The sequence below is a fragment of the Larus michahellis genome, chromosome 5 (genome assembly GCF_964199755.1).
Source record: "Larus michahellis chromosome 5, bLarMic1.1, whole genome shotgun sequence".
Taxonomy (NCBI): Eukaryota; Metazoa; Chordata; class Aves; order Charadriiformes; family Laridae; genus Larus; species Larus michahellis.
This window is the reverse complement of record NC_133900.1, coordinates 44,704,656-44,723,832: the sequence shown is the minus strand read 5'-3', so window position 1 is coordinate 44,723,832 and position 19,177 is coordinate 44,704,656. Positions and strand designations below refer to the sequence as shown.

The 19,177-nt window shown below is 37.5% G+C and overlaps 1 protein-coding gene across 1 annotated transcript in view; it reads left to right on the top strand.

The window, feature by feature from the left end:
- The window catches only part of DDX60 (DExD/H-box helicase 60), a 52,104-nt gene that overhangs the window by 27,216 nt on the left and 5,711 nt on the right, over positions 1–19,177 (top strand). Inside the window, 16 exon segments of the mRNA XM_074586944.1 lie at positions 191–286; positions 986–1,101; positions 1,614–1,759; positions 1,953–2,062; positions 2,164–2,268; positions 2,355–2,483; positions 3,293–3,420; positions 6,036–6,194; positions 7,406–7,550; positions 9,485–9,637; positions 11,996–12,100; positions 13,030–13,230; positions 14,196–14,300; positions 15,656–15,794; positions 16,454–16,575; positions 18,597–18,744. Coding sequence (XP_074443045.1) covers positions 191–286; positions 986–1,101; positions 1,614–1,759; positions 1,953–2,062; positions 2,164–2,268; positions 2,355–2,483; positions 3,293–3,420; positions 6,036–6,194; positions 7,406–7,550; positions 9,485–9,637; positions 11,996–12,100; positions 13,030–13,230; positions 14,196–14,300; positions 15,656–15,794; positions 16,454–16,575; positions 18,597–18,744 — 2,107 coding nt within the window.

Here is a 19,177-nt window from a genome sequence, read left to right as displayed (position 1 = left end):
CTTTGAGCAACCTGGTCTCGTGGTAGATCTCTCTGTTAGTAGCAGTGTGGTTGGAACTAGGTGACCTTTAAGGTCCCTTCTAACCTAAACCATTCTATGATATTTTTAAATGCTTTTTAAATATAGAATGTACTTGTAGTTGATTAGTCAGTTTACTTGAAAATAATGCCTTACAAACCTTTCTTCTTAGATACTAGTGACCGTGCCTCAGTGTTTAGAAATCTTGATGCTGTCTCCTCGTTGCCAGAAATGGACCAAACGGATACAATATGTTATATTTGATGAGGTAGGCATCTTTTAATAGTAACCAATTTAACAAATATACAGAAAATCTTGAGGAAAAATGCTGGTGACTCAATTTTTCATTACATACTATTGCTAGTAAAAAAACCAAACAACTTTCAGAAATATTATTTCATACTTAACTTGTTTTTCCCTGTGCATTTATAGTTTTTATGTACTCCAGTGAAAGAACTTAAAAACACTGTTAGTCCTCAAGAGGACATACAATTCAGTCAAAGCTACCAGGAGCTTCTCTATTTCTCTCAAGCCAGTTAATTGAAAAACTTAAAGTCACCACTGTAGTCTGAGTGGCACAAATAGAGCATTCCAGTCTGGGATCAGTCTGACGTTTCACATCGTATGGTATTTGTCAGTCTTTCTAGGGAAACAGTGATTAATCTTGCTAAATTTAAAATTCCTACTGTATTCTTTCTTGTATATAGTATTAATTACTGACGATGCCAGTGAGTATACCTATAGTACAGTGAATGTAGTATTGAAATTTAAACTAATTTTCTATCCAGTGAAGTCTGGAGAGGGATTTACTGGGCGTTTGATTTGAATCTCATCATCATTTGTTACAACATAAGAATTACTCAGTACTGATCTTACCAAACTTTTGATTTTTGCAAAACACAAAACAATTCCTGTGTGCTTTGATAAGGAACACTTATTTTCTTTTAATCCATTTTGAAAAATATAGGTCCATTGTCTTGGCGGTGAAATTGGAGCAGAGATTTGGGAGCATCTTCTGGTAACAATTCGGTGTCCGTTTTTGGCGCTCTCTGCTACTGTCAGCAACCCAGAACACCTAACTGAGTATGTGTGGAATTTTCTTGCTCACAAGAGCATATTTAAATTGAATACGAGCTGTTTTAGATAGAGTGGTCAATTACTATTGGGAAGCAACAGATTTGGAGTTATATTGATATATATGTTATGCTACCCTTACTCCCCCAGTTGACACAAAACAATACTGTAGCTCTTAACTCTGTAACAGGCACTACTGTTCTTTCAGACCCTGTAACTGAGCCGTGCAGAGGAATTTAAGAGGCTTTTACATCTGTTTGAATTGCCAAAGCCTGATAAGCACATTTGTCCATCATCATTCAGAGAAGACACCTGCACTATATTTATGTATATAATGGTGCTATTTCTCATTTTTTATTGACACCCTGGGATAAGCTGGAGAAAATTGGACTAAAGATGGTGAGAGGGGGACTGAAAATTCTATAGGAGAAAATGAGCAGATTGTAGTAATTCATCTATTACAGCTGTAGCAATTTTCTTAAAATACTTTTACAAATCTTATTTGTGTTCTTGCACTGTAGGTGGTTACAATCTGTGAAAAGGTATTGGCAACATGCTGAGAATAGAATAGAAAGAAGCTCTGCAAACTCTGAAAAGAACTTTACAAGAAAATGTAAAGTGAAATCTAAACTACAAGAACAAAAGAAATCATATCGTGTTAGACTAGGTGTGTATCAGAATATTTTGTAACTAAGAAATAAATTTCAGTGTTATTTCTGCAAAAACTTTAATGATGATATGTGAACTTAAGCGTATTTTGTTTTGGTTTTCTTTTAAATAAAAACAAATCTTGCAGGATTAAGCACTTGCTTTTTAAAACAACCAAGTGCATCGTGACAGCATTTTTTTTATCTTCACAGTCTTGTATGAAGAAAGATACAATGATTTGGAAAATTATGTGTGTTCTCTGAAGGGCAGTGATTTTATCATTGAACTTTGTCATCCATGTGCTGCATTAACAGTCAATCACGTAAGCATAATACTGGTGTCAACATTGTTTAGCAACTGTTATGTTTAGGCAAGATGGATTTAATCAAAATGATTCTTTTATTTTGCTTAAACTCCTTGCAGATTGAGAACTATGGTATTCCTTCATATCTTTCTCTGTCTCCATGAGAGAGCATTCAGCTTTATGACACAATGGTGAAAGTCTGGCAAGAGTGGCCAAGGGCACAGGTGTGTATACACAGCTATGGGTAAAATATATCAAAATAAATAGATAACAAAGTACTGCAATGTTTCATATTAATGTTATTTTCCAGGAGCTAGATCCTGAGGAGTTTGTCTCTTTCAAGAATAAAGTGGTAATAAAAAGGTCAGATGTGAGGAAATATGAACAGGAACTAAAGAAAGAACTAAGCAAATGGATTGTGCTTGGCCAAAGACAGAAGGTAACAGTTGTTACAGGGTGCTTTCTTAAGACTGTGTACAGCTTTAAAATAATAATAATTATATGTAATAATATAATTATGGGAGCTTCTCCTCCTGTAATTATTATTTATTAGGTTTAACTACTGCTGTACTTGAAAGATAAGCACTAATATTTATGGCATTTCCATAAGCATTTTTGAGGTGATGTTTTCACAAGCTTCTCTGGGAATCAGACTTCTGATACTGCTGCGAGATTTCAGTTCCCGATTCCTTTAGGTACCTCCTACAATTAGTGAGAATATTGTACCGTTGCTCTGCTTTTTTTTGTCTACCTCGTTTTTGCTGCTCTTTTGAAACCTCCTGTGTAACCACAGACAGTATGTATGTTTCCATGTAAAAGACAAATTAAAGCAATGAGCGGAAAATCAGGTCCTTGATTGGAGGCCACCTATTCCTATATCATAAAAAGGAATATGAGGAGGTGGTGAATCAATAACAAGGATAAAATAAAGAATATTTGGGAAAGAAGTATTTCTTGAAATATGACACTTAGATGTGAAAGTGTATCATAATCAGTATGTTAGTGATGCTTTATTATTTGAACGGTGATGGTAGCCTTGAATGCTACAAAAAATTGTGTTTTGAGCTCTTACCCAAGTCAGTTGATAACTTGCAGACCCTTTAGCCTATGTAGCTACTGCAGTTCTGAATGATTTAAAATAAATGAGCTGATAGAAGTTGACACAGGAAAATGGAGTCTTCATATTTATTAGCCTCTGGCCAGAAGTTTTTATCATTCACGTCTCCACAATACTACTACTTTGGTCAGGTGAATAAGCTATTGGAGCACCTTAAGCCACAACCTGTGGATTGCTCGGAAAAGAAAAAGTGGAAGCGTTTTGCAAGCTTTGTTGATAAATTACATGAGATGGATAAGTTGCCTGCCATATTTTTTATGTAAGTATTTACATTCCATGTATTATATATGTATTGCCTATATTCAGAAAAATGGCTTTTAGAAATAAGCATTGATATGGTTTGGCAAATGCCATTTATATGGTATTTGTTACCTTTGCTATAAAAGAAACAAAGTAAAGGCCTACGAGCTCTATCAACTCATGCATCTTTATGGCACTAAAGGTTTAGCTGAAATAAAACTGGGAGCATTTAATTACTCTGTGGGAAGGGTAGAATCCATGCATGATGTCTGAGAAAATGACAAGAAACTGAATCACATTGAAATGAGAGTCAGATTCTCAGTTGCTTTGCCACAGTGTAGTCAGTAAAACTTGTGGAAAGTATATGCACTTTATTTAGAGGTGCAAATGTAGAGGCAGATTTGCTAGGGAAAAGGTTGGAATGAGGTGTGTGCTATTAACGTGTGCATTTGTCACATCGTGACAGTTCCACTGCATAGCCTCTAACAGTCTCATCTTACATATAGTGACATGCATCAATCAACCTGTTTTGCATATATGTGACATGTAATTACATAACATCAAACATGCACAACTTTGAGCCTACTGACAATACTGTTCTTGTCAGTGATATTGCTAGTAAAGTAGGCATGTACCTCAATGCTGGATTTTATATTAAAAAGAAGCTCCTTATCAGTAAAGAGTTGTCTAGTGCATATTCTCACTGTAATAATTCATAGTAACAATCATGTAAAAATGAAAAGTTTTCTCATCTCAGTATGTAGCCTTGCCCTTCCTTACATTGGACGCTGGTATTTAGGGGTAGAATGCTCACTGCCGTTTCAGTTCTCACATGCTTGATGCTGATAAAAAGGCATTACTGAAAGAACTCTAGAAAGGAAGAAGCAAAAAGTGAATATACATACTGATGGCACATCTCAAATTACTCTAGTTGCTGGTAAATTATTTCTTTTTCTGTTTATTAGTGATGGTCTAGTTGTAAATTAATCTTATGGCTGATTTCAAGCTGAAACCAACAGTTTTCAAAAGGAGTCTTAGATATTTGTAATTCCCTCAAATACGGAATAATTTCAGGGCTGCTGTTTGAACTGCAGTATCATATTGGGGCACTCAATAGAAAGTTCCAAGGTGCTTCTCCTTAGGGGAGATGGATAAGTGCCTTCCTCTCATCTACCCTGGAATGGTGGGTCCTTAGAAATTCTGTGTGACTTACAGCTCTGACAAGAGACTGTGAGTAGAGTATGAATATCCTAGACAATTGACAAATGATCATGGTGAGACAAGAACACATTCCAGACCAGTGAACATGGAGGCAGAACTTAGTGGTATCAAGTTGGGGGACGAGGTACAAAAATCTGTTATCTAAGTGTCTTTTAAGGCACAGAAGTAGTGTAACAGTGCTTGATAGACCTCCCCAGTGTTCTTTGTAGTCAGATAAGGGACGAGAGTCAGAGAGAATTAAAAAAATAAAAATCTCTCTAGTTAAATGTCCCAGTCCTGAGAAATGGTGATGAAGGGGATGAGTAGTCTTTACAAGTAGTAGACAGCGACTTGGAGTAATGGATTGATATTTATGCTTCATTGGTGCTGGTGAGCTTTTTCTCCCTAAGCCATTGTTGATGAATGAGATTGCAAAGCAGTCATCCTGTATGGTGTTGGGTTAGCATGGAATTAATGGAGACTCCTGAGAGAGCAGGTATTAGAGCTGAGGAGCCAAATTGCTATCGCAGCCATTGGTGGTAGGGAAAAAGCAGTACTTAGCCTGCTTTGCTTTTTTTAGAGCCACCAAGGAGAACAACAGTCTGGCACCATCCTTTATGGCTGAATAAACTCAGTGATAGAGAGAAATTAGATCATTCATTCTGAGCTTCAAAGAGGGAAAAAACCCAGTAAATTGCAAATGACCGTTATTGAGCTCTGTCATCCGTGAAGATTTGAAAAGCTTAAGTTAAGGAGAGGTTACCTCCTAGCCTTAAAATCTGTATTTAGTCTTTCTGGATAAAAGGATAAAGTCCTTCAGTTTTTGCTCCTTTTCTTGCTGACTGGCAGATTTGAATGCCTTGTGACTATTCTAATGGACTAGGATGCAACCTTACCCATGTGTTGCCAACACCTTGTGTGGTATTAGTTAACAGGATCTGCCTGCTGCAAAAAGAATAAAAAAAATACTTTTTGAGAGTGAAGCTGGAGAAGTCTTCATCCCAGTTAAACTCCAAACAGCCCAATACTGAAAAAGCTATGAGGAAGAACAGCTATATAGAAGACCAAGAAAGACAGGCACTGTTTCTTAACTGGGTAGTTGAGAAGAATTAAAATGACTTAAGCTACAATTTGCTTTATCTGTATGTCCAAGTGTCCAGCTTAGGGAAAAGTAAAGTTGAGCATACTTTCTATAGATAACTTATTGGCAGAACCATTCTGCATTTTACCACTCAGTTTTGGAATAAGAGCAGTTTGAAAGTGACACATGGACTGTGAATTGGAGATGGAATAGGGATATGCTTCTAATGATTAGATTCTAACTATTAGCAGATGATAGGCCTCACTGAATATTATTGTAACAGCATTACATATAAATAAAAACTCTATTAGAGTTCACCAAACTGATGTATATTATATACTCTTTACTCTAAGATTTAACGTGGATTCAGTGGAATGTGCAGCCAAGAATGTATTTCTCAGTTTGCTGAAAAAACAAAAAAGTGAACAACACCCTAGCACTGAGAAGGAAGAAGAACATTTAAGGGATGAACTAAGAAAAGTGAATAAACAGCTAACAAAATTGAACCCTCAGTAAGTATTATAACTATATATTATTAAAACACTTACATATTATGACAGAGCATAATTTTGTGACAACTTATTTCTGGGGAATGTACCTTACAGCAGCACATTCATCCAGCTTGCAGTACAGCAGTTCCTGCTCCTTTTTGTGGCAGATATCAATCAGTAGTACCTAGTGCATAGTCGAGCAGCAGGAAGATACCAGTGTTGCTGATGCTGTGTAAGGTGCATGCACTACAACATAAGAATCAAAGAGAGAGAGCTGAGTATATGTGATTGGTCATTTTGGAATAATTTGCTACTGAGATACGAAGATGTCAGAACAGCTCTTTCTCCAGACAGTAATGCATCTGTTAAAAATGGTGTAGGATCTGATCCTTGTGCTGGGTCAGCCACTGTGGGAGAATATTTTCATAGTTTGTCCTCACCATGGCTGGTTACAGTGGTGGATCTCTGAAGTACGGGTTCACCTGGCTGGTGAGATGTGCTTTGAATATTTGTCAGCCTTTTGCTTGGATTTCCTCCTTAACCTTGAATTTTCTTGATTTTGTGATAGGGTATGGATTTTTATAAGGCATTTGGCAATGAAATATGGCTACAGTTATCAGGGTAGTCAGGAACATAAAGTATCATGGTTTTGTCCTCTTAATCATGGCAATTTAAAGTGCATTCTTTGGACACAATTTCATGAAAGAATGAACTTGGCTGACTTTAATAGTAGTAAGTGAGAACTTGAAAATCCAGTAGGAATTTAGACACATATTTAGACATTGAAGCAGCTTGAAAATCTGCCTCTAAATAGTTTTCCCTCTCCCCTATTCTTCAAATCCTGTCCTAAATCCTTATGGTCCATGTCATTATTGGCCGTAAATCCATCACATTTCATGTTTAATTCTTCTGCTGTGCAATCTTGTTAGCTTACTAATTTGCTCAGTGAGGTACTTACAGTTGCTGTCTTCATCTTCTTTTGATTTTGTATATCACCATAATTTCTCCTCTCTACTTCAGCCAAAATTACTTGCTGTTTTGCATACAAACTGTGATAAAAGAGAAGCTGTTAGGATTATCAGTAAGTCAACGTTAACAGATCTACCTACATGTTTGAGCCTACAATTTAAAAGGGAATGAGTCTGCATCTTTCAGTACCCAAAGAATATTTTAAAATCAAGAAATGAATGTTAATTACAGAAATAATATTTTTAATTACATATTGTACACAGGGATATCAAAAAGTTGAGCCCCAGTGAAATGGACAACATGATATTTCTTTTGACTACAAAACAACAGTTAGAAAACAGACTTAAAAAGCTAACTGCTATCCCTTCTGCATGTGCTTACACTGATCCTAAAGCAGTGGATGAAGATGTAAGTAATTCACTGATTATAACAGGGTTTTGGTTTTCTATGTCAAAAATGCATGAATTTGTGCATAAATATGCAGGAAGCATATAGTGTGTCATGCAGTTGTACTTAACAGTACACATCATTGACTTCATGAAACATTCTGAGTATTTCCATTTAAATTTGATTCCAGGTATCAGTCTTAGATAACTTTATGTCGTGGTTTAGCCTCAGATGGCAACAAAGAACCACGTGCCGCTCGCACGTGCCTTCCTAACACAGGAAGGATCGTAAGAAAAGGCAAGACTCTTGGGTTGGGACAAAAGCAGTTTAACAGAACAGCAAAGGGAACAGGCAAACAACAACAACACGGACAGGGGAATATACAAACGCGATTACGGGACCGCCGCTCCCCGCCGCTCGCCGACCGGCCGGACCCGGGACGCCCCAGCCCGCTTTTAAGCAGCAAGTTCCTGCCCCCTCCCCCGGCAGCTCAGGGTGGGCGTGGCTCACATGGCATGGAATACCAGGAAAAGTTAACCCTATCCCCACCGGAACCAGGACACTTTATTTTTAAGATGTATGGACAATTTTAATTCTGCTAAATAAAAAGGTGTTGACTTGTCCTTGTGATAGGAGTCCTGGGATTTATACTGCAGTTAATTCATTTCCATGAACTATCAGCAATACAATTCTGTTACTGGTCAATTCAGATCTTGGGCTACTATTTTTCTGACTGAATCATCAGTATAGGCTATATGGCTCTTCTGTGTACTTATAAAAACATTTTTAAGTAAGTGCTTCATATCTTGTAAAAATACTAAATAATAAAATATTTTAGGCTCTAAAAGTTCTATTCCTCACCAAGCAAAATTTTTCACACTCTTCGATGTGTTTATACCCCCTGAGGAAAGACAAGATGAGAAAAGCACTGAAAATCTGCAGGTGTTCATCAGCATACATATTCATGTATGTATTTGTATACAAATAATTAAGGAAGAATTTATGAAAGAGATTTATATAATTTGGTTTCCAGCAGTGAAACTGGGCCAGTCAAGATTCAGGAGATTCCCTCTGTTCTAAACTTCCTGAAACACGACTGTGGTTTATGTAGCTGTCTCCTCATGGCTGTTTTGTTTTTTTTTTAATTAAAAAAGTAATTGTGATACATGGCTCTTTATTCAGAGCAAAAGTGCTCAAAATTTTGATGAATTTTCTTGATAATCCTTTCTACTTATTGTGATATGTCTTGAAAGAGAGGAAAATTCTGTGTATTGGGACCAAACTTGAAAATTCTCATGATTCCTTATCCTGGGAACTTGGCATCCCAATGGCATTTTTGGACTGCCAGCATGGAAGGAATGTTTCTTCCAGAGTTGCACATAGGTAAAGGCAGTGAAGAAGTAGCTTGGACATTGAAACAGATGGCATTTGGCTGTAGTGTGAAGTTCAGAAAATACTGAAAAAGCTCATTTCAGTGCAATTTATGAGTTTGCGAAAGGGAAGCTTCTAACTATGTAGGGAGATGAAGTGGTGGTACCAAGCAAGGATGATAAACAAGAGCAAAAGATTATCAGCTTCACGTAGCTGCTTAGGAATTTGTTCTCCGATAGTGGAATGTAGTATATGGTCATGAGGCCATGCTTGAAGTAGGAAAGGCATGAATATGTAAGCTTGTCATGTCTGGTTCCATCGAGCTGTATGGTATGACAATTGGTATCTGTTGAAAAGGTGAAAAAACTTGATAGTATATAAAAGTGTACTGAAAAGCCTGATTTGTTGTCATACTCAAGCTACTGATGGTACACATCCAATTATATACTTCAGGCTTCAGGTTCACTGCAGATCATAAACAGCTATATTTGTCTGTAGTGCTTGGAATTTTATCAGATAAGACTTTTTTTTTCATTAACAACACCTGGTTGTGGTTAATCCTTGACATTTATTTTTATTTGTAGACTTTGAGGAAGATTTTTCATCAACTTAATTTTGAGAAAAGAGGCTATCTGCAGCAAATGATGGCATTGAAGGGCATTGGGTATCATCATGGGTCTATGGCTACCAAGGAAAGACAAGCAGTGGAAATGCTTTTCAGGCTGGGATATATCAAGGTTGGTAAATTGGGATCAGTTCTCTTTTTAAATTTTAATTTCTCCATATATTTAATTAAAAAATATAGTGTGCCTTTCACCAGTGGTAAAATACATTGCATTGACTTTGTCATGCTAATTTAAAAAATGTTGACATGAAGGTTTACAAACAAATAAAATTAACTTAGTGAACTGATAGCTGTAAAACTTTACTTCTAACTGAGAGTTTCTATCCTTCAGATTAGCTTATCACAGAATCATAGAATCATTTAGGCTGCAAAAGACTGTTAAGATAATCAAGTCCAACTGTAAACCTAACACTGTGAAGTCCACCACTAAACCATGTCACTAAGCACCACATCTAAATGTCTTTTAAATACCTCCAGGGATGGTGACTCAACCATTTCCCTGGGCAGCCTGTTCCAATGCTTGATAACCTTTTCAGTGAAGAAATTTTTCCTAATACCCAATCTAAATCTCCCCTGGCGAAACTTGAGGCCATTTCCTCTTCTCCTATTGCCTGTTACTTGGGAGAAGAGACTGACCTCCACATCTCTGCAACCTCTTTTCAGGTAGTTCTAGAGAGCGATAGGGTCTCCCCTCAGCCTCCTTTTCTCCAGGCTGAACAACCCCAGCTCCCTCAGCTGCTCCTTATCAGACTTATTCTCTAGATCCTTCACCAGCTTTTTTGCCCTTTTCTGAACACACTCCAGCACCCCAATGTCTTTCTTTTAGTGAGGGGTGCAAAACTGAACACAGTATTTGAGGTGCGGCCTCACCAGTGCTGAGTGCAGGGGCGATGATCACTTCCCTAGTCTTGCTGTCCACATGATTCTGATACAAGCCAGGATCCTATTAGCCTTCTTGGCAACCTGGGCACACTGCTGGCTCATATTCAGCCAGCTGTTGACCAACACCCCCAGGTTCTTTTCTGCTAGGCAGCTCTCCAGCCACTCTTCCCCAAGCTTGTAATGCTGCATGGAGTTGTTGTGACCCAAGTGCAGGACCTGGCACTTGGCCTTGTTGAACCTCATACCATTGGCCTCAGCCCACTGATCCAGCCTGTCCAGATCCCTCTGTAGAGCCTTCCTACCCTCAAGCAGATCAACGCTCCCACCCAACTTGGTGTTGTCTGCAAACTTACTGAGGGTGCACTCAATCCCCTCACCCACATTGTTCATAAAGATATTAAACAGAACTGGCCCCAATACTGAGCCCTGGGGAACATCACTTGTGACCAGCCATCAACTGGATTTAACTCCATTCACGAAAACTCTTTGGGCCCAGCCATCCACCCAGGATTTTTTACCCAGCGAAGCGTACGCCCATCCAAACCATGAGCAGCCAGTTTCTCCAGGAGAATGCTGTGGGAAACGGTCAAGGGCTTTACTGAAGTCTAGATAGACAACATTCACAGCCTTTCTCTCATCCACTAAGCGGTTCACCTTGTCATAGAAGGAGACATCAAGTTAGTTAAGCAGGACCCGTGTTTCATAAACCCATGCTGACTGGGCTTGATCATCTGGCTATCCTGTACATGCCATGTGATAGTGCTCAAGATGATCTGCTCCATAACCGGCCTGTACTTCCCCAGATCCTCCTTCCAGCCCTTCTTGTAGATGGGTGTCACGTTTGCTAACTTCCAGTCAACTGGGATGTCCCTGGTTAGCCAAGACTGCTGATAAATGATGGGAAGTGGTGTGGTGAGCACATCCTCCAGCTGCCTCAGTACCCTTGTGTGGATCCCATCCAGCCCCATTGACTTGTGTGTGTCTGAGCGGTGTAGTGGGTCACTAGCCATTTCCTCTTGGATTATGGGGGCTGCTCCCCCATCCCTATTGTACAGCTCAGGGGTCTGAGTACCCAGAGAACTACTGGCCTTACTGTTAAAGACTGAGGTAAAGAAGGCATAAAGTACCTCAGTGTTTTCCCCAGCCTTTGTCACTCTGTTTCCCCTTAGCCCTCCTTTTGTTGTTAATGTATTTACAGAAACATTTTTTATTGTCTTTTACTGCAGCAGCCAAATCAATGTTTTTTTGTTAAATGAACTCTATAGTATTATGATATTTTTTACTGTCTTCATGGAATATTTCAATTTGTGTTCAATTTCAATATTATTTCAATTTGTGTTCCACAAAAGATGTGGTATAAACTTTCAGGATACAAAAGTTTAATATGCATATGTAATAGCTATATGAACTACACTAAAGAGTGAAATTCATGTATGTTCATAGCTCTGTTAAATTCATCAGATTAAAGTTTAGCTGTATGAAAAATGATAGTAACATTCCTGTTGGTATAAGTTGGGTATTACAGGTGGTTTTTTTAAACTGGATATTGCCATTTCTAATAGATACATTCACGTTTGATATTTTATAGGTAGTCACAGCTACTTCAACATTTGGTCTGGGAATCAACATGCCATGTAAATCTGTTGTCTTTGCTGAAGATTCTGTCTTTTTAGACACCCTACATTACAAGCAGGTATGGAAATAGAACACCTACTTCTTACTACAAGAACAGTACACATGTAGCTGTCATCACACACAAAATCAGAAAAATGTCTTTTCTTTTACGTATACTTCTGGGTATGTTCTGAGTTCTAGTTGTTCGTTTTGGTGACAATAATAGTTTTAGCTAGGGTGATTTTTACCAGTGTTTCAGAACTGCCAGCCCACAAATAATGTATGTAGTCAAAAGACCTGTTTCAGCAATGAAAGTATTACAATTGCTCAGTAGATTAAAGGCCATATAGGCCAGATACAGCTTTTGGTATCACCTGGCAGGTAGCTTTGAAGTGTCAGAGTGCGAATGAATCTGTGCAGTAGCCGGACCTATGTGCATCTCCCATCTGCTGCACATAAATGATATGACTCCAGCTTTGTCACATCATCTGGTACAAGAGCTAAGTCCTTACAATGGACCTGACCAAGGACATGATCCAAGCAAGGGAATACACCCTTAGGCACCTTCCCTCTACTTCTTGTTCACATTCTCTGCTCTTCATTCATACTGAGACTACCTCTGCCCCAAATCTACCCAGAAATAATTCAGAGCTAAATGTGAATTGAAAATAAAGCTGATGTATGGGTATAAATTAAGTTAAAACTTACCTTGAAAAATATATAAATGTTTAAAAGACATGTGAGAGAATGTAAGTATCCTGGCCAGTGTTTAGGTCTTCTATCAACTTTGGAAGTTCATATTTTAAAAAGTAAATAAACCCACCACATTTGCAAACCAGATATATTTGAGGTACAACATATTTTGCACACATTATTTTAATAATTCTTCATAAATGCTTTATTAAGACTGTATACATGGTACCAGTGTATACAACTTAAGTATATTTTACTTAAAATTTAATAATTTTATTATTTTAATAATATAATTATTCAATCTTTTATTCTTAGTTGTCAGGACGAGCTGGAAGACGGGGACAAGATATGATTGGAAATGTGTTCTTCTATGATATCCCACTGCCCAAAATTGAAAGGCTTATCAAATCCAATGTACCTCAGTTGAAAGGCCAGTTTCCTCTGAATGTTACCTTAATATTGAGACTCATGCTGTTGGTTGCAAAGGCTGATGACAAAGCAGATGCCAGAGCAAAGGTTTAATATCTTTTTTATTAATAGCAATTTAATTAAATTATAATGTCTTTTTAACAGGAGCAGAAATTCATGCACTTCAGAAGTAAGCAGTCTGCCTCCAAATGAAATTGTGTACTGCTTCTAGTACCTGTGCCATCTTCTCCACAGTATTGTGCTGTCCATTTTCATGCATTTATTCTTTGCAATAAATATTATCATCAGAAATAATGCTACTATCAGGAAGGTATTTTTACTGAATCTTATTCCATGCAGTATTTCCATTAACTTGGAGAATCAGAAAGTCTTCCAATATTTAAAATTTCAGCTTTATTTGAGGAAAAGATGTGAACATATGTTTCCATAGGGAAGAGGGGAGCTATGAAATGCTATCTCAATTAAAACAATGAGAAAATTCTATTACTCACTTGTTTAAATACGTATACTAACTCTCTGGAATCAAATAATTCTTATTGTTGCCATTTAATGCAGTGATTTACATAAACAACCATGATTACAAATTGGTCAGAGATGTCCTCTTGTAATTATTAAGGAACGCTTACCTCCAGATGATCTGTTTTTTACATCCACTCCAGCATATAGACACTTATTTTCAAGGACTCACTGAACGAATTCAGACATATCTTCTTAAGATAACAAAATAAATCGGTAAAATTCCGTGTTGAGTACTAAAATATTAAAATGGTATTAAAGTGTAAGGAGTAATTTCAAAAAATTCCTGGTTTTAGTTTAATTATATTTAAATCCTTGTCATGTAGATCTCTATACGAATTTAATGTGATTAACTTTAAAAACCTCAGCATAAATTTAGAAAATGCACACACGTCTGACAGAGGATGGAGTTTTTCACAAGCATTTCCAGGAGTTAGGCATTCAATTTAAATAAAAATACAACATAATCCCCACCCAGTATTTTTACCCTGAGTTTCTTAGTTTGTGTTTATTTTTTTTTCTGTTTGTTTGACCAGGCATTGTCAGTGTTGAAGCACTCACTGATGTCATTCAGAAAAGAAAGATATGCTGAAATATTAAAAATTTATTTTATATTTTCCTTGCAATTTCTTATCAAAGAGGTAGGTTTTAACTTGCTCTCATAAAGGGTAGTCCTTAAATCCACAGTTTCTCATTTGTTTGTGTTAGTATGCTTTCATTTAAAGAACCATGTATTTTTACATTCCATAGCAACAGGCTATTTCTTCCTGTTAGAAAGAAATTTAATGAAACAAGATAAAATCAGAGTGCTATAAGTAATTTCAAAATTAACCTCAAACTTATGTTATGGAATAGATTCAATAGGGAAAATCTTATGTTATGGTTTATGTGATTACAAATTGATTAGCAAAGGAAGAGTTGTGCATCTATATTGTATATGAAGATGCATGCATGTGAAATGATAGCTGTTTAAAACATACTAAGGTTGACATGATTTACAAAATGCTGGGAGAAATTATATCTCTAACAAAAACTTAGGAAGTAGGTCTTGGGGAAGACTGAAAATTAGTGGTGTATATATCCATAGTAATAGTTTCAATTTGATGGGTACCATTTTGGAAAACTTTTCTTCATTACTCCATTTTGGTTTACAGCCCAGAACTACAGGCAGTAAGAGGCACCAGTAATCTGAGCCCAAATTTCCCTGTCCTGTTCCCAGAAGGAGCCCTAACCAACATTCCTGCCTCCTCAGCTGGGTGACCCTTGTATGTTAGACTAGGAGTCTGGTATTCCCATTGAAGGGAAGAATCTAGTCAGTGTACAAGAGAGATTAGTAACATTTCCAAAAAGTTACTGTTAGCATAAGAACTGGACAAAACCTGGTCCACGTACCCTGTCTCCAATAATTTTTCCAGGGAACTGTATTAAAAAAAAAAGAAAAAAAAAAGGCAAGCATATGATGATGATTCTCAGGATACTCCCTACTTTCTTCCAGGACGTGATCCAGAGTGATCTCTGACAGGAGAGGTGTCCTGGCATTTATAGCCTTTCATGGAGTTTTATTCCATGAGTTTGACTTGTTTTTTGGAAACCATGTAAGCTTCTAGCACCCAAATATCTTGCAGCAACATATTTGACAGATCACTGCTTGCTGTGCTTTTATCCCATCAAACATTTGAGTTAATGTGGTTTTTTTTTAATGGAAGTTGCATCAAATTTTACTTTGATCTAAATGATCTAAATTAGCACTAAAACTATGAGGTCAAGATCTATGCTTTGCACAGGGAGATGAAGATATCATGGAAATACTCAAATAGTTGGTGGCTTGTTTTTCAGTAAGGACAAATTTTTGCCTTTTATTGGAAACTGAATGGTCTCAATAAATACCTATGCATTAGGTTGAATGACTATTGTTCTGAATGCAACTGTTTTATATTTATGTCATATCCAGGTTCATCTTTCACAACTAAGCTTTTTTTGCTTTTAAATTAAACAGGGCTACTTGGATCAAGAAGGTAACCCCATAGGATTTGCTGGACTTGTGACACATTTGTACTATCACGAACCTTCAAATTTTGTTTTAGCGAGCTTTCTTGTGAAAGGTTTATTCCACAAATTGTGCCAGCCAATTAAAGGTAAATAATGCTCCATGCATCTTAATTACAGTCTATGGCAGGCTCTGTAGTCCCAATGGTTCTGAAATTTTCTGGGTGCCTCCTTGCTGCTGCCACCTTTTGCTTGCCTGACCTTCATTCTCATATGCTTGGCCTCTGCCTCTACATTGTGTGTATATGCTTATATTTCTGTCTGAGAAAGCCAAGGAACAGATATGGCAATGCTAGTGTCATGAACCTGAATTTGCTGTTTGCGAAACATTCTGACAAAGTAGAAGAGTGCTATACAAACTAAAAATAATAATTCTGACTCCAGAGCAAGATTTGAATGCCATGTAACAAATAAGATAGATGACCACTCTGAATATCAACAAATTAAAAAAACTAAGGTCTACTAATGTCTCATTACATGAGTAAAATCCATTCTGTGCACTGAGATATGCTGCAATATGTGAATGTGTAAGCATATGGTATTAATTTGTATGTATTAGTTGCTTAATTATCTACCAGAGGTTTTTTATGAGTTGATCTTTATCCAACATGGTTTTGCATAATCTCTGTCATGACAATGGCAGCTGGGAAGGAAACTCCTGACTAGCAGTTGTTTATTTTAAGCAAAAAAAAATCTATTTTTTTTTACACTTTCATATTTAACCCAAGTACTTTCTGTTTTGACATAGGCTCAACTGTTTTTTCAGAAGAAGTCCTGGAAAAGCTAGTCCTCATTCTAGCAAACCTATTTGGGAGAAAGCATCTTCCAGCTTGCTCAATGAAATATAAACAAACGTCTTGCCAGTCAAAGGTAGAGAAAGCATTGTTCTTTACGCTAACTTATGTTGTGTACCGCTTCAATGAATTTGTTTCCTTCTGTCAGTTAGACTAGCGTCTTTATGGATGTACAGTAGCCTGGTGGGCCAGCATGTAGCTGCGCACCCAGCCCACGGGTTGAAACAAAACCAGGGAGATTGCTTACTGGTTATGATCATTGGCAAAACAGCCTCAACTTGGGAAAAATTAAAGTAATTTTTTGCCAATTAAAATAGATTTTGGTAGTGAGAAACAAAAAATAAAAATTTCAACACCACCTCCCCCTGCCTCCCCTTCCCCAGCCTCAACTTTACTCCTTCATTCCCGACTCCTTTACCTGCCCCTCCATCCCAAGTGGTGCAGGGCTGCTGAGAAATTAGTTGTTGTGATCGATTCTTAACAGCTTGCTCTGCCGCTCCTTCCGCTTTACACATCACCCCGGCTCCAGTGTGAGGCCTCTCCATGGACTGCAGTCCTTCAGGATTAACCTGCTCCAGTGTGGGCTCTCCGTGGGCTGTAGGTCTTTCAGGAAACATGCAGCTGCTGTGGTGCGGGGTCCTTGACAGGCTGTAGTGTGGATATCAGCTCCAGCACGGTTGTCCCCACTGAGAGGGCTACAGAGAATTCTCTCCTCCACTGTGGTCTCTGCTACAGGCTGCTGGGGAATCTCTGGTTCATCACCCAGAGCACCTCCTTCCCTTCCTCTCTTATCCTGGTATGAGCACTGCTGCTTCTTACTCTGCCTGTGTGATGTTTTTGCCCTTTTTTAAATAAGTTTTCACAGAGGTGCTGGACCTGCGTCTGATGGGCTCAGCTCTGTCCTGTGGTGGGGACGTTGGAGCTGGCTGTGTCTGTCACAGGGCAGCCCTTGGCTGCTTCTCATAGCAGAGAGCACTGAACTGTGTACACCCGCAACTCCTCTCTGCCAACACCTTGCCTCCTACATGCAATACAAGTAGCTAGAATGAATGAAAAAAGTACTTACTGGATTAAAATAAAGAAGCCTTGATTTAACCAAAGAAGCAGCAGTTGACTGTCAGGTTAAATGAAAAGTACCAGACTATTCAAGTATGTTTTAGTGATGACAGATATTTATACAGTTACTGTCATGATATTACAAAATGTAAAAGTATAAATGACACAGCATTTCTTTATACAATACAACTCAAGTATCTCTTCCCCGAATGGCAATTCACTTTCTTCTCCTTTGACAGACTTTTGTCTCTGTCTGAGGAGCTGTAGCTTTTTGTGACACATACCTAGAAGGACACCAGCATGCTCTGTGGTACATTACATGGTAGGTGTAGGACTTTTTCCAAAAATAGGACAATATTTGTAGGATGAGCATTAACATTAGTTACGCACAAAGTTAACCCACCATGGGTACAGGCAGAAAGTGAAATATTTATAATGTGCTCCTGTTGGTTCTTCTATGCAAATCCTTAAAATTTTGGAGGACACAGCTATGGCTGGAACAACAAAGGAAACTTACTCCAGATGAAGATACTTATGTGGCCAGTTTCCAGCAAGCATTCCAAGAGGAATAATGTTATTTATGTCTGAAAAGTGGCTGGTCATGTAGGAGAGATTACAGGACTGCTGTGGCTAATGGCAGCAAAGGATCAGTCTGTCGTGTTGGTAAGGAACCTGTTGAACACTAAGTTATGCAAAACAACATCTGGGAAAGGCAGCCTTTCAAAAGTCCATTTTTAGCTAGCTGAAACATCTTTAATAGAGCTGTTTGCCATGTAATCTGTGACTAAAAATCTATGAATTTTATACTTACTGTTAATCTTCCATAACTTTTTTTTGCATGAAATTCATGCTCATCTTTAAGATCCGTTAATTCTAGATGGTCAGGCAGCCTGACAAGTTGGGTAAAGTTTGCGGCTGTACTCTTTCCTTCTTTCTACTAATATGCTGCGTGTGTACTAATACTTTATGTATATGCCAATGTAGAACTGATACTTTTGGAGAAATTACCTGAATTAAGCAATAAAGTGTATGTTATTTCAGGTCTTTCTAGAAGATCTGCCAAAAGACTTTGCGGATGCTGTAAATGAGTACAACACCAAAGTAGAGAAAAATTTTGCTCATTTTCTTCTGACAATTGCCAAGCTGGCAGATATGGAACAAGAATACAGACTTCCACTGTCAAAGACAGGTAGGAGGTGAAAAATAATGCATATTTATAATTTGTGAAATTGATTTTATTAGGAAAGTTAGTTTAATTCTTACTTTGTAAAGAAAAATGGTGACTTCAGACATGCTAATAAAAAAATACAATTTCATGCTAATAAAGAGATACAATTTTGTACAGGAAAAGGATAATTTTATTTGCTATTCTTTTGTTATTTTGTAGAGGAAATAAAAATCAAAGGGACTCTTTTATAAAAGAAAAAAATACATTAAGTGTAATTATTGAATTAAAGCCTTTTTATCTAATCATCAATGCATTTGTACATCCTCGAATACTTCAATTGCTTTCAGAATCTTACAAAAATTAGATTTTCAACATCTGAACAGCCTTAAGATTGAAGTGAAAGAAAAACATTGTACCATTTGTTAAATCAACTAAGTTACTTATGCCAATAAAC